Below are 14,624 nucleotides of genomic sequence, written 5' to 3'. Positions count from 1 at the left end.
TCCTGTTCTTCCTGAAGACACTGTGCCCATTGTGGCAGCTCTCCAGATATGTGAACTACCCCAGCATGTCTCTGTAACTCAAAAGAAATCAGGGTTCTTCAGTTGTGTGGGAGCTGGTAATTCCCCCAGTTGTTTTCCATTCTACATATTTGTTTAAAACTACCTGAGACAAATCCTGAACCCTGAGTCATGATGCTTTCAAAACAGGATCCTGCTACGGAGACTCCAGCAAGGTAACATCAGCACACAGATAATGAGCATGGAGGTGCCTCCCCTCACAGGGAAAAGGGCATTTGAGGCCCTGGCTGCACACCAGCACTGCCTGCACAGCATTTGTAGGTGCATTGCCTTGCAGCCTGAGCTCTCCATCACTGCTGCAGCAACTGCTCCATTAGGAGTTTTTCCTCTGATCATGCTGAGATCACAGATCAAGCTGTGATGGCTTTACTGCTTCTTTTTATCTAGAGCTGCCTGTCCTAAGGGCAAGGTTTATTGATCTCTGACGGCAGAGATGCCAGGAGCACACAGCTGTGCTGCTTCAGAAAATATTTTTACTAACTCCATAATTGTGTTGGCATTACTGCTGCCCCAAAGGCTGGATATTTGAGGCACCTTGTAATACATGTGACTTCTTCCTTGTAGCTGAGCTGTGTTCTACAAATGCTGAGATCATTGTGCTGACTGACATTTGGAGTTTGATAAAAAGTTTTAATCCTAGAAACATAAATTATTTTTAAAATCTCAGGTGCCTGTTTTAAGCTAATTTCTGTAGTAAGTGCTTTCTGTTAGGGAATGTTCGATCTAACCTGAACTTTCCCAAGTTCCAATGGAACCTATCCTTAGCTTGCAAACAGAAACCTGTATGACCTGTGTTTCAGAGCTGCTTCTTCCTTGACTTGCCAGTGCTGACGAGAAGGTGACACACATTTAAACAAACTTTTTCCAAATCGCCCCATGAGAATGCAGCAAGACTGGCTGCTTGTAAACTTCTCGTTGTTTGCGAGAGAAGGCATCCAAACACCCAGGGCTCACCCAGCCCTGCCCCGCTGAGGGCATTGTTAGCACCACCCGCCACTTACAGCAGCAACAGAGGCACAGCCCTCAGCTCAGGCTTTGGAAAAAGAAGAGGAGGAGGAGAGATGATTCTCGTCACCACTCCCCTAAGGCTGAACAGAGCAGAGGAGGAGCTTATAATTAGAGCCAAGTTTTGCATTCAAAAGGCAGCAAGTGCAGGGAGAGAGGAGCAGCAGAAAAACGCAGTGTGGGGAAAAGGAGGAAGCAAGGAGAAAGGGGCAGCTGTCAGGGCAAGAAAGTGGGAGGGAGGAGAAGAGAAAAGGCAAAGAGAGGCAGCAACAGTCTTGGGTCAAAAGAGGAAGATCAAGGAGTAGACAGGCTACAAAATGGCATTGCTCCTGTGGCTGGGCTCCCAGCTGTCATCCGTCTGGAGCAACATCTCTATACTGGGAGTTTTTCTTACAGTGTTTACTTTGCTGCTTGACTTCATGAAGCGCAGAAAGACCTGGAGCCGTTACCCGCCAGGCCCGGCCTCGCTGCCGTTCATCGGGACCATGTTCTCGGTTGACTTCCACAAGCCCCACCACTCCTTCGGCCAGGTGAGTGGCAGCCCCTGAACAAAACACTCCACATACAATCCACCGTGGGCCCAGGAGGGGTGGGTCACACCCTGGCATCAGCTACAGATACATAACACAGAGTATAGGAATTTGCATTTCCCCTGAAGTTGCTAGATAGAGCTTTAAGACTAACTAGCAAAAAAAGATAAAAGAATGCAAAATTATGTACACAGAGTGATAAACATAGCTGGAAACAGTGGATAAACAGATTATGAGGAATATAGTGGGTGTTTTGGCAAGTTATGTAACAAGGAACAACAGCACATGGCCACAGAAAATGTTCAAGGAAAGGTCACCGGTGATACTGAAGCACTCAGTGAGTGTGACTCCCAGAGACACCTTTAGATGACCCCCTAGGACCATGAAAGGACAGACACGTGCACGTAAGTCCTATGAAAAATGATGTTTATGCAGTAGCTGTGAAGCACGCTGTAGTGATTATGTATGATCATGATGGAATAAATACCCTGTTGTAAAGTTTAATGACACTCTTTCTGTTAGAAGAGTCCAGTCCTAAATAAAGAATACCTGCTTTCTAATACTTCAGCTTATGTTAGAAAGTTTATTTTTGGCCAACTTCAGTATCACTACCGTTGCACAAAGCCGAAGGGCAATGCTCTCTCCGAAGTCCAGGATGAAGCAAGTCACTGCCTAAGGACTCTAACCAAACAGGACTCTGGCCCAAACAGATTAAGAGATAATCACACACCAACGCTCCCCGACCTCTATCTCCCCATCTCTGTATGAGCTCAGTGGGACACCACTGCTGTGCCCCAGTGATAGGTGCTGGCTGTCAGCCTAACATGTGGGCAGGCTTGGACGCAAAGGAGCAGGGGGATGTACAAATGAGAGAAGACAAAGAAGTATCTGTGGGCTGGGAATGTGGCTGCAGGAATGGCAGGCTTCCCTGTGAGTTACTGAAGCATGCCTGCAGGCATGTGACAGTTTCAGTTAAAGAGACCAGCTCGTGGGATTTGCCCCAGCAGCAATGCCCAAAAATCTCAGTAGTGTTCCTATTCAAAGTCAGGGCTTAGCTTTTCTCAAAGGGAAAGCATGTCTTTAACGGCTTGCAGCAGAAAAACCATGGGTGTTTTGTGCTTCAGCTTGCAAACTCTAAAGGCCTCTTTTCTAGGACAGCGCTATTCAGCTGCCTGTCCAAAACCTGCCAAGTGGAGAAACTAAATATAGCATCTGTATTATTTGCTTGCAAGTAGCCCAAAAGCTTACCATTTTCAAATCATATCATGTCAGGGTCATGCTAACCACAATCTTGAGCAGTAATAATTTTTAATGATGTATTTCTAGTGCCAGTGAAGTGCTAATTCCCTTTTCAACCCTACTGCGAATACAGTATTAAGTACTTCAGTTTCTTGCAATGTTAGAGTGCAGAAATCAAGCATCTTAGCTTTTAAACAAAAACAAAAAATAAAATAAAACTGTGGGGCATTGCTACTATTGCACTGTCTTTGAACAACATGCTTCTGAGCTTTGCTCCATGCTCCTGACTGGCAGGGGAAGTTTGACCTGCCTTCCCAGGAGTCTGTCCTGTTAAAGGGCCGGTCTAGCTGGGGAAGGCTTTGCTCCATGACCAGCTCCCATGGTGAGTGTATGGCTGACAGGATTACCTGTGCAGCCATCCTGATTCAGCTTTATGAGGCTTACAGATCACAGTAGATGTAAGGTGTCATACTAGATGTGTACACTCCTTTTAGGGAGAAAGTTGACCTGAAACTCCAGTGTGGAATTGCCTTTCCCAGCCGCGTTTCTGGAAACTTGACTCTGGGTAGGCCTTAGGTACAAATGCATCTTTAAATAAAAATTACATATCACCTATTATCAATATTTCCTTCAGCAGAAGTAGACTAACTCAAAACTTGCTTAGTCTTTTAGATCAAAATAAATAGAGACCTTAGGAAATAATTAATCATTGAGTATGCAGTCTTTAAAAATCCCCAAAAAGGTTCTTGACAAAATTAAAAGTATTGCATAGTGTTCATGACAACAGTTTGGCCAGGATAGGTGTATTTTAAATTTTTCCATTTACAGGGCATTGATCCCTGCTACAGCTGCGGCTTGGCACTGTTCAGAGCTGTTGCACTGCAAAGATAAAGGTCAAAGATCAGCTGAACATCTCTGAATAAAAGCATCTCAAAGTTCACTAAATAGAAAAGGCCCTAAGGAAGGATATGGTAATGTTTCTGATGTTACACTCAGCTCATTTTCAGGGACATGCTTTTTTATCTTGGCAGCTTCAGAAGAAGTTTGGAAACATCTTCAGTCTCCAGAACTGCTGGAACAACGTGGTAGTTCTGAATGGGTATAAAACAGTGAAGGAAGCCCTGGTCCACAAATCAGAAGACTTTGCTGACCGGCCGTATTTTCCAATATATGAACATATGGGCTATGGAAAGAATTCTGAAGGCAAGTCCCATGAAAATGGGCATTCCTTGATGGCACTAGCATGATAAGGATTGGGTAGATTTTCTCAGTACAGTGCACCTTCACCCTATCCCCCAGTCAACCTCTTTGTATGTCTGGCACCCTTTGGTGGCAACAAACTGGGATTTGATTAAATGGGGGCTCCCCTTGGTGGTTGTAATATGGCTCCAGCAAACACACACTTCTGCTCTGTAAGGACACTATAAGTGGTACAACTTTCTGCCAGCTCCCAACACCCACAGTGTTGTTAGTGCTTATGCTGCTTATGTAAGACAAAATGCTTATGCAAAATGTTACATGTAAGTTGTTGCAAAAAAATATAGTGACTTTTGTTCCAGACAGAGTCTTTTCCTGCCTTCTGCCCACATCACATCCTCAGCTCCTGTGTGGTGGCACAAGCTGTGTCCCGGTTCACAATGAACTGGAGCAATGCTGAATGGTTTGGAGGGGGGAATTCCTTTATCCTTAGCAGCCCTGGTTGATCCCACTGGATCCCCACTGCACCTTTGCAAGCCATGCACAGGCATTGGAAGGTGCTGTGATCCATTTCAGAACTGCTGTCTGAACAAGCTGCACAAGGTCAGACTGTTCCATCTGTCCACTCACCTGTATCTAGATGTACAAAGTGAGTACCTACCTCCAGACTCACTTTGCTGTTCTCTAACAAAATTTTATTGATGTACAAGTCAGATATCTGACATTTCTTGCTCATCCACAATTCCAGGGATTGTTGTAGCAAGATACGGGCATGTCTGGAAGGAGCTAAGGAGATTCACACTATCTACGCTGAGGAACTTTGGGATGGGAAAGAAATCCCTGGAGGAGCGAGTGGTAGAGGAAGCTGGCTTTCTTTGTTCTGCAATAAAGTCTGAAGAAGGTTTGTGACATCCACAAGGATGGGGAAACCACAGAAAAAGGCAATACAGTGATGCAGAGAGAAGTAATACCTACAGCCATTCCTGTTTGCATGCAGTGCTCTCTTCCCATGAAAATGCAGTGTTTCTAGTCGGTGTGCACTCCTTGGCGCCACTTCTGCTTTACATAGTGGGGCTACTGTAACACTAATCCATTTGAAACAGTAAACAAATAGGAAACTAGAAATATAGAGGTAAAATAGAATTATTCCCAGAGCTCAGTAACTCTAACTTTATGAAGTTTAATGGAACATATTGATACTATCACATGCAATAAAAGTGCAGCTGAGGGTTCACAGCCTGTTATCCAGACACAGAACAAAGTGTTACCTGTCAAGTCACAGAACAACCCTACAACTCAGTTTTTCTTGGGAGTTTTCTTCTTTAAACATAGATCAACCAAATATTAGTAAGAATGAGATGATCTCCACTTCCTAGTGTGGTGCTTTGAGTGGTTTGGGGGCTTTTTCTCCTGGTGTCATCAAGGTGGTATTTGTGTATTTTCATTGCTGACAGATGAGGTCCAGCAGTTTGGTGTTGCTGAGCTTCATGGCTTGGTCTCCGTTTCCATTTCCAGGTAAATCTTTTGATATACATGTTCTTATAAATAATGCTGTCTGCAATATGATCTGCACCATTGTCTTTGGAGACCGTTTTGACTACGGTGATGAGACATTCAACAAGTTGTCACGGTTATTTCAAAATTCCTTGAATGAAGAAACTGGATTCCTGCCTCAGGTAAACCACAAGCTTCCCTCTATTGTTTGAGAGGATTGTGTTTTCATAATTTTTCTTTTTTTGCATCATGTAATATATTCTCTCTCTCTCTCACTCTCTCTGGTTCTCACACCCCAGTTTCTTAATGTGGTGCCCATTTTGTTGCGCATCCCTGGAGTGCCACAGAAAGCCTTCCGAGCACAAAAGGAGTTAATGGACTTCATAGATGTGGTCATAGATAAGCATATGAAGACGTGGGACCCTGCTTACACCCGAGATCTCACGGATGTGTTTTTAAAGGAGATGGAGAAGGTAGGGTGACACTAGCAGACCCTCGGGGGTCAGGAGTAGTTTCTTTGCCTGTTCAAGCTTGTGAAACTGGCTTTCCTCACAGAGCTGCATAAAACCTCTTACCAACTCATTTCCTACTTTTTCATTCCACGTTGTATCTTGAGAAGATATTCTTCATGCCATAACCTCTTTTATTGGTTAAGACACCATGTTATCTGCTGATGTTCTTGTTTCTGTTTTCTGCCTTGGCATTTCCTTCAGAATCTAGAAATTTCCCTCTTTCCAGCCTACAAAAATTTGAAGGCTCTTAAAAGGCAATGATTGAGAATTCATTAATTGTCCTAGGTTTGCACCAGGAAATAAGTCAGCATGCAAGATTCTGTGTAATGTCAATGCTTCAATGACTGATGCCTCAAAATCAGTCACAGAACTGGAGGAACAGATTGACTTTTTGTGTCATTGCCCCGTCCATAGCCTGCTGTTAAACCAAGTTATGATTTGAAACTAGTGTCTCCTTTGGCATGTATGTTTTTGAATTACTTGCTAAGAACTAGTTTTCTACATATCAGAGGAAGGCCTAAATCTGAACTTCACTGAAATTAAAAGGAGTCTTTCCTTTAATTCAGTCAGGCACAAAGTCAGCATAAAATCAAAGATATTTGGTCAGCCCATCCATCTGCCATATGTTTCTGCACACGGATTCACTAAATTTCAAGTGCCAGATGAGTAATATTAGCAAATTCTGCTTGCAAGTCACTTCCACCATCCAAGTCCTCAGGCTGGACTGCTGCTTTGCATAACAAACCCTGCCATGTTGTGGGTGTCAGGCTCCTCCAGCCCATGCCTTGCCCCCCCACAGCTTGCATGGGCAGAGCAATGTGACCCACATTACTCTGCACTGAGCAGTACAGCTTGGAGCTGGATGTAAGCCTGACTATGGTCACATCTCTCTTCTGTTCACTAACATCACCTGATAAGCCAGTCTGATAAATCCCTCTCCTGAGTTAACTTTGGTCAAGTCAGTCCCAAACTCCCTTGTCTGAGATCTTTTATAGGAATAACAGTTGAGTCTTAAATGCATTATTAATTGCTATCCATATTACAACAGCATCTAAATATACAGTATAACTTAAGAGGAGCTAGTCCTTAGGAAAGGGAAGTATAAAGAGGATTAGAAAAGACAAGCAGATGAACTCATGCAGAGAGGTTGTCATATCTCATATGCTAACAAATTTGAGCTCAATTAGCATTTGGATGAGAGACCAGTTTTGCTGAAAGTGGTGTTGCAGGCTTAATAGGCAGCAATAATCCTTTAACCTGATAACCCTGATCCCTTTTTTTTTTTTTAATTGTAAGAAAATACCAGGGCAGGAGCAGTGAGAATCTGTAATGCATAGCTAGAGATAACTGCCTTAAAATAATGCTAATTTTGCATTTGCCACATCAGGGCAGCCTCCTCTCTACTCTGGGGCTTTTATCCTCTGATCAACCCTGAATAACTATGTTCCACCTCCTCTGGGGGAAGATGTTACAGTGAGTGGCAAGGGCCTGCTGTGTGTTTGAGCTGAGAGCGCAAGGCATTTACTTCTGTCCTGAAGGCAGGGATAGAATTCTTCTCCGAGTATATTTGAGGTGGTTGAGGACTTTCAAATACAGGAGTTAACACAGTTACAAAGTACATCAGTCATGCTCAGACTGTTGCCTGGGCTGTGCTTTACTCTCCCAATGAAGAACAGGAACACATGCTAAAAATGGATCTATTGCTTCTCAGCACTTCTCTGGACAGTGGTCTTGTCTTCTTGCCTAGAAAATACCCCAGCTTCAATCACCCACTTTTTTTCTCTCCACAGGGTAAGGCAGCTGAAGAGAATGGTTTCCACTATAGCAACCTTCGTCTGGTGGCTGTAGACTTGTTTACAGCTGGTTCTGAGACCACCTCCACCACTCTTCGGTGGGCATTGCTTTATATGCTTCTCCACCCAGAAATACAGAGTAAGTTAAAACTTCCTTAGAGAAGTGTAGCCTCTTCCCTTCAATTTTTTCAATTCCCTTCATTTTTTCCACAAGGGTTTCACAATGACGAACAGCAGTTCATGGATTTTGCAATGAGGAACAACTTTGGTGATTGTTAGTCTAGGAGAAACACGGGAGAAACACTTCCCAAACAGTTGTTCAGAGGGGTAGCTGTGATAAAACTACTGGAGTTCAAAGGGCAAGTTCACTCCTACCTTCATTTTGAGGGCTTCACCTTGGGACTTGCAGTGATCAGTGTACCCTCTTCCGCATTTGGAGTAGATGTTAATTGGTTTAAATTCTCTAATGCTGCTCACCTAGGTAGCCTTCAAGCTGCATAGAGGAGGGGTAAGGTAGCATGTCAAATAGAAAGGCCTTTATTAGAGATGCTATGAGCAAAGAACAGTTATACAGAGTCACCAATCAACTAAAAAATGCCTTCCCATCGGGTTTCTGTTTCTGTCTCTAACTGCTTGTCCTGTTCTCATACAGTGCCTACAATCTCATGCAGCCAGTCTTCCTTCAGCTTATACCAGCTGCTTCTGGTTATCTGGTTATTATATCTCTAATTCTTTATCTGTTCTGCTTCCAGATAAGGTCCAGGCAGAGATTGATAAAGTGATTGGCAGAGAGAGACCCCCCACCATGAAGGACCAAGCAAGCATGCCCTACACTAATGCTGTGATCCATGAAGTACAGCGCTGTGGGGATATTGCTCCTGTTGGGCTACCTCACATGACGTACCGGGACACTGAGTTGCAAGGCTTCTTTATTCCCAAGGTGACCGTGACCAGATAAGCAATATAGCAGCTTCTCCTCGTGCAGATGCCAGGCATGGGGTGGGGATGATCCCATCCCACCCTGCAGCATTGCACTTCCAGTCCCAATTACAGTCACTGTTGAGCACTAAAATAAGACACTTTGAAATGATAAATTCAGGCAGGTTATGCCTGTGTTCTAAGCTTACGCTTGTTGTATGGGAACGCAACTGCAGTGGCAGCTCAGTGCAAAGGTTTCCTTGCCTCTCGATGAGCCGTGATATTCACTGCCTGTCAGAAGAAGCCTAACAGGCTCTCTGGAGGCACTCAACACCAGCTTACTGGCTTTCCTGAGATGGTAGTAGTTAAATTCTAACCTCTGAAGCTACTCAAATGCCACTGGCATTCAGACCAGTTCTGCTGTGACAAGCAGCTGCCCTGGCAGCAGTGGCAGAATTCAAGCCTGGGATATTTTTGTAATTTTTTTTTGTAGCTGTGTGGTATTTCCTCTGACTTAGAACCTTGATGTGCGAAACAGGAAAGCTTTGCAATTTTCCATGGTCCCTGTGAAAGCTGGGCTTTGAAGTCTGTCAGTCAGCTTTTTCTCTGCAGCTATAAAACAAGTCCAGGAGGATCTGAGAAGCAGAGGCTGTTTCCACTGTGTAACCGTGAAATTGGCATTTGCATGCAACAGCCTTTGTAAGGATACAAACTGCAAAAGTTCAGATGCTTCACAGAGTAGGGCAGGCACCATATGCCACTGGAAAAGGGCCCTGCTTTACCTCTGCTTCAGATAAGATGCAGAAGTGGAAATGGGTGCTATTAGATGAGAGACACGGACTAAAGAGGGACCAGCACTGTTCCGTTGTGCCAAGATAATGTTGCTGTTCCCACTTAAGTTGTTTCCTCTTGTGGGGGAGTGCAGGGGACGACAATCATCACCAACTTGTCTTCCGTGCTGAAGGATGAGACAGTCTGGGAGAAACCAAACGAGTTTTACCCCGAGCACTTCCTGGATGCAAAGGGGCAGTTTGTGAAACCAGAGGCCTTCCTGCCCTTCTCAGCAGGTAAATCTGAGGGGAGGATCCAGCTGCAAGTCAGAAGCACAGCAGGAGGGTGATCTGCTCCCGCTGCGGCAATTCTAGCATCGATGATTGCCCTCTTTGACAGACAATTCCTACTCCCTCTCTTGCAGGTCGACGTGCCTGTCCAGGAGAACAGCTGGCCAGGATGGAGCTCTTTCTCTTCTTTACCACTCTCCTGCAGAAATTCACTTTCGTGCTCCCTGAGGAGCAGCCCAGGCCACGGGAGGACGCTCACTTTGCACTCACGAACTCTCCACACCCATACCTGTTGCGAGCTCTCGCAAGATAAATGCACACCATTCTCCTTTCACTCACAGACCACCACCCACCCAAACTCTGCCAGAAACATTGCAGGTCTAGGCAGGATCATGCCAGGTTCAATCTCAAGTCTGTGCAGAGGGCCACATCTGTGTAAAGTAAGGATCTAGGCAAATATCTTGTTTAGCTTAATTCTAGTCGTGATTCTTGAATCAGATGAGAACTTCAGCTTCAACAACAAGGTGACATTAAAATGTAGTTTCAGAGTAGTGCTTCTGAAAAATCTTACCATCCAAGATATACATGTCCCCTTCATTCCTTCCTGTTTATTACACCCTTCTGTATGCTGAACAAATATTGCATTGTCTTAATTTACAGCTTCCAAGAAAGTAAGTTTTAATCCTCACAACCCTTATAACACTATGCCATCCAGTAGGAGTAAATACCAAGGAGTAGATAAATAATCCATATGTTTCAGCCACAGGAGGTCACTTGTGAAATACAGAAATTTCGAAAATACATTTAAAGAGAAATCCTGCTGTTTAGATTTACTATGTCCTCTAATTAAAACTTTTTTTTGTTTGTTTGGTTTTTTTTTTTGTTTTTTGGCATTACATAAAGTCAGCTCTTGGACAGGTTTGGAACTCAGAAAGGGATGGAGTTATACTGTTTGAAACTGTATGGCCATAGATTTCAGAGTTACCTTTCTTCAATATTCCTGACAAATTGTTTTGCAAAATGTACAGATAAGTTGATGTTTAAATTACCACATGTGAAAAGACAATAGCACAAAGGAGCTCCTATGTATAACCACCACGAAAGAAAAAATAAAATAATCTGAAATTGAATGCATGTGTGCAGAAGTAATTTTGTGTAGCAGTAATTTTGGAAGCTACGAAAGCTATTGAATTATGCAAATACTTATTAACATAATTAAGATTTGAACTTCAGCAGGAACAGCACATTTATGCTTTTAATCTACAAAATAACTTCAAAGAATAGGAAAAAACGTGGGTATAGCTAGAGTAGGGACTGTCTTTCTATCATGCAAGGGTGTACTGAGAGAAAGTCTAGCTGCACGACCGAACAGCAGCCGCTTACAGCGTTCTGGGGGGAAAGGGAATGAATTGATCGCTCCAAAGCACAGCCCCAGCCCTGCCCTGAGGGAGGAGCGGGCTCTGAGGGGCCGCGCTGGCCCGACCGCCTCAGAAGGCGGGGCCCGGGATTGACCCGCCCACCCGCTCCCCACCCGCCCACCCAACCCTTGCAGCAGCAGTGATTGGCGTTTCTCCCGACCAATCGAATGAGAGGTGGCCGGGCCGTAAGGCTGGAGTGGCAGCTCAGCCGGCCAATAGGAGAAGTTGCCGTGCCCGGCGCATTCCCGCGGGCGGCGGGGAAAGTGGCGGCCGCAGCAAGATGGCGGTGGCGGGCAAGGGGGTGGTGTCGGCCGCTGTGAAGCCAATCTTCAGCCGGGACCTTGGCGAGGCGAAGCGGCGCGTCAGGGAGCTGTACCGGGCCTGGTACCGCGAGGTGCCCAACACGGGTGGGTGAGGGACGCGGGGCCTGCCGCGCGGGCTCAAGGTCGGAACGGCCTTAATGACATTGGTGAAGCCGGCGGGCGTCGCATGAGCGAGTGACAGTGTAGCGATTTTTAGGGTTGAGTTACACGTTGCCGGTGGAACAAGTGCGGAGCGACGTGGATGATCGCAGTTGGTGTTGTGTTTCTCTTAGTGCACCTGTACCAGCTGGACATCACGGTGAAACAGGGGCGTAACAAGGTGCGGGAGATGTTCATGAAGAATGCCCACGTTACGGATCCACGCGTGATAGACATGCTGGTTATTAAGGTACAGTTACTTCTGTTTTGCTGAAGCTGCAGAGAATGTGGATGACTGGTGGTGAATGTGGTGGAGGAAAGAGACAGCTTTGTACCAGCCTGTCTATGGAGTGGTTGCCTCTTGCAGTTGGATTGGTATATCTGTGTTGGCAAACCTGTTTATAAGGGGTCAGATGGCTTCAGAATTCAGCAAGTGTATGTCAAGCAAAGCGGTAGTTAAAATACTTTGTTCTTTGTTGCTTGCTTGTCTTTTTTTTTAACAACAGCAATCAAAGAAAGGAGAAAGAGGTGCTGCTCACTAGTTTACTATTAAAAATTAAATTTTCTACCCTCTACAGTCCTTTATTGGATTGGTAAATGGTTTTCTTCCCTGGTTCTGAAACATATATTAGTGTCAGTACTTGATAGGAAGCTGGTTTTGGGTGGCAGAACACTCTGTAACACATCTGGTGGTGTTAGAGGCTTGAGAGATCTGTCTGCTTCAAAGCAATTATCAGCACAACAGGCTTCAAAATGTGTCTGAGCAACAGTAACTGACCTCTGCAGTTCTAATGCATTAGAAAGCTTCCAGCCAAGGACTGTCATGCTCAGCTGTTTTGTTTCTTGCATCTCAAGAAGAGTTACTCTGTCTTTACATGATGAAAAAATCTGGAAACAGAATCCTAGGTAGTATGGTAGGTGACAATTCCAGGCAGTCTTATTTTACTCTGTGTTACCATCCTATAAAACCAGTATAAAACAATAGAACTGTGAAGAAGTTGCATGGCTCAGTGGCAGTGGTACTGCAAAGCACTTGGCAGCAGCTCATTTGTTGCTGTTCACCCAAATTCAGTAGAGGTGCTCAAAAGTTAGGAATGTTGTGTAGAATTTTATGGGAGATGCTGGTCAGGAGAGAAACAAAGCAAGTTTTAAGAAGGGAACAGAGTCTCTTGCCTGTTTCGCAGGGCTGGGAAGCTGTGCTGCAGAGAAATCAACTTATGTCCCAAGGCAGGAACAGTGTATTTTTGTCAGAGTAGGTGATGCATGCAGGCTACATGTAGGAGTACAGAACTGTTGATGCAGCTGTTATTTTTGTAGGTGTTTTTAAGTTCAATCAAATAACTTTCACAGCACTGTGTGGTTAGACTTGGGCTCTAACTGCCAACTAGTCTAAAATTCTTTTGTGTGTGTGCAGGGGAAAATGGAGCTTCAAGAAACCATTCATGTCTGGAAGCAGAGGACTCACATCATGAGGTACTTCCACGAGACGGAAACCCCGCAGCCTAAAGACTTTCTGTCCAAATTCTATGCGGGCCACAATCCCTGAGAAACTGACTCTGTGTCTTCCTGCCTTATATTACAAATAAAGTTCTATACAATAGAAAAAAAAAATATCCATACAAAGAGATTCTCTAGCATCTTAGGAGCCAAATGACAAGATGAATCCAGAGCATGTGCAAGTGATTATGATCTGTTTGAAGAGCTGTAATTTCCTAGTTTTGCCAATGTGCATTTTCAGTGGCTGGTATTTCTCCCATCGCTTGACTTGGGGTGTCTGCTGAATAACCACAACACAACCTGGCTGTGGGTCTTTGTGCTTAGCCTGCAGCCCCATCTGTAGATGTTAGCTCTGTGAGGAAAAGGGTGGGCCTTCAGAAAAGCCACTGTACTCACAAAAATATTCTTGTGCTTGAGGCACAGATGTATTCATGCAGTGTCTTGCAGTTTCATGCCGTGACTTTGCTGACCATGTGTTTTTATTGGACATTAGTCTCAGTTTCTCACAGAGTATATATAGAATCCTATAGGCAAATAAATCCTTCTGCATTAAAACATCAGCAGAGTCCATTTCTCTGCTGTAAAATGAAATTACCTGGAAAAAAGGGTTTGTACCATTTTCTAGAATAGGAAGCTGAGCAGGAGATGGTGTCCTGCCATCACCTCATCCACTGAATCAGGAATTACCAGTTCTCTTTTGAGAGGGATAAGGAGAATTTATTCTTTCACCAGACAGAACAGGTTTTCAGCAAGTAACTAGGTGCTGGAACTCTTCCAGATGTGACCAGCACTGGATATTTGTAGTACACTAAAACTTCTTTTTTTCCAGCCTAAATAAATGTCTTTTTATCCTGCAAGTACTGGGGTTTTCTTCCCCGTGAGGACTGTAACACAACATTCCTCAGGGATGTGTACACAGGTACCTTGGGGCTCCAGGGTTGGTATATTTTTAAGGACAGGGTTGACAAAGTCAGGAGGAGCTCTGTGCCACAGTCCGGAGGGACTGTGGGACAAAGCAGTGAAAAGGATTTTGGCAGCATACAAAAGAGAAGCAGGTACAGTTTGGCTCCCAAGACCATATAAACTGGAACAACCACTTCTCAGGTGGTTTGGGTCAGGAGGGGGCAACTCTGATACCAAGTGACTCAGGAACCTGACAGCTGCCTTTAGCTACAGCTCTTGGGGTTACTCAGATTACAGGCTCCCTTCTTTCTCAGTAGCCATGCTGGAAAGCTATTGAGCAAACATTAAAAGCTGTGCCAAAGAAGAGGGGAACAAATGTTGTTAGAACTATACACTGCTCCCACTTCAACAGCAACACAAATAAGGAAGGAAGAAAGGCCAGTCAAGAGACCAGATCTAGTGACCAGAAACCATGAGACTCTGGGGCAATGCTGGTTTAAGAAAAAGAAATAATTGAC

At 44.5% G+C, this 14,624-nt stretch overlaps 2 protein-coding genes across 3 annotated transcripts; both read left to right on the top strand.

The window, feature by feature from the left end:
• The first annotated feature begins 1,197 nt into the window (after positions 1–1,197).
• On the top strand, positions 1,198–11,104 carry LOC131592146 (cytochrome P450 2D20-like). 2 transcript variants are annotated; one of them, XM_058863452.1, is made up of 9 exons: positions 1,198–1,613; positions 3,884–4,055; positions 4,798–4,950; positions 5,565–5,725; positions 5,843–6,016; positions 7,846–7,987; positions 8,601–8,788; positions 9,692–9,833; positions 9,962–11,104. In XM_058863452.1, the coding sequence occupies exons 1-9, from the start codon at positions 1,401–1,403 to the stop codon at positions 10,138–10,140; spliced, it is 1,524 nt and encodes a 507-aa protein (XP_058719435.1). In that variant the 5' UTR covers positions 1,198–1,400; the 3' UTR covers positions 10,141–11,104. The 2 variants fall into 2 exon arrangements, with proteins under 2 accessions (XP_058719435.1, XP_058719434.1); XM_058863451.1 differs by lacking the exons at positions 1,198–1,613; positions 3,884–4,055 and adding an exon at positions 4,095–4,698.
• Positions 11,105–11,479: 375 nt separating this feature from the next.
• LOC131591538 (NADH dehydrogenase [ubiquinone] 1 alpha subcomplex subunit 6-like) lies at positions 11,480–13,763 on the top strand. The gene is made up of 3 exons (XM_058862350.1): positions 11,480–11,652; positions 11,841–11,956; positions 13,121–13,763. The coding sequence occupies exons 1-3, from the start codon at positions 11,526–11,528 to the stop codon at positions 13,250–13,252; spliced, it is 375 nt and encodes a 124-aa protein (XP_058718333.1). The 5' UTR covers positions 11,480–11,525; the 3' UTR covers positions 13,253–13,763.
• Positions 13,764–14,624: the final 861 nt, after the last annotated feature.

This window comes from Poecile atricapillus, chromosome W, assembly GCF_030490865.1.
Source record: "Poecile atricapillus isolate bPoeAtr1 chromosome W, bPoeAtr1.hap1, whole genome shotgun sequence".
In the NCBI taxonomy this organism is placed as follows: domain Eukaryota; kingdom Metazoa; phylum Chordata; class Aves; order Passeriformes; family Paridae; genus Poecile; species Poecile atricapillus.
The sequence above is the reverse complement of the archived record's forward strand: the minus strand, read 5'-3'. Positions and strand labels throughout refer to the sequence as shown.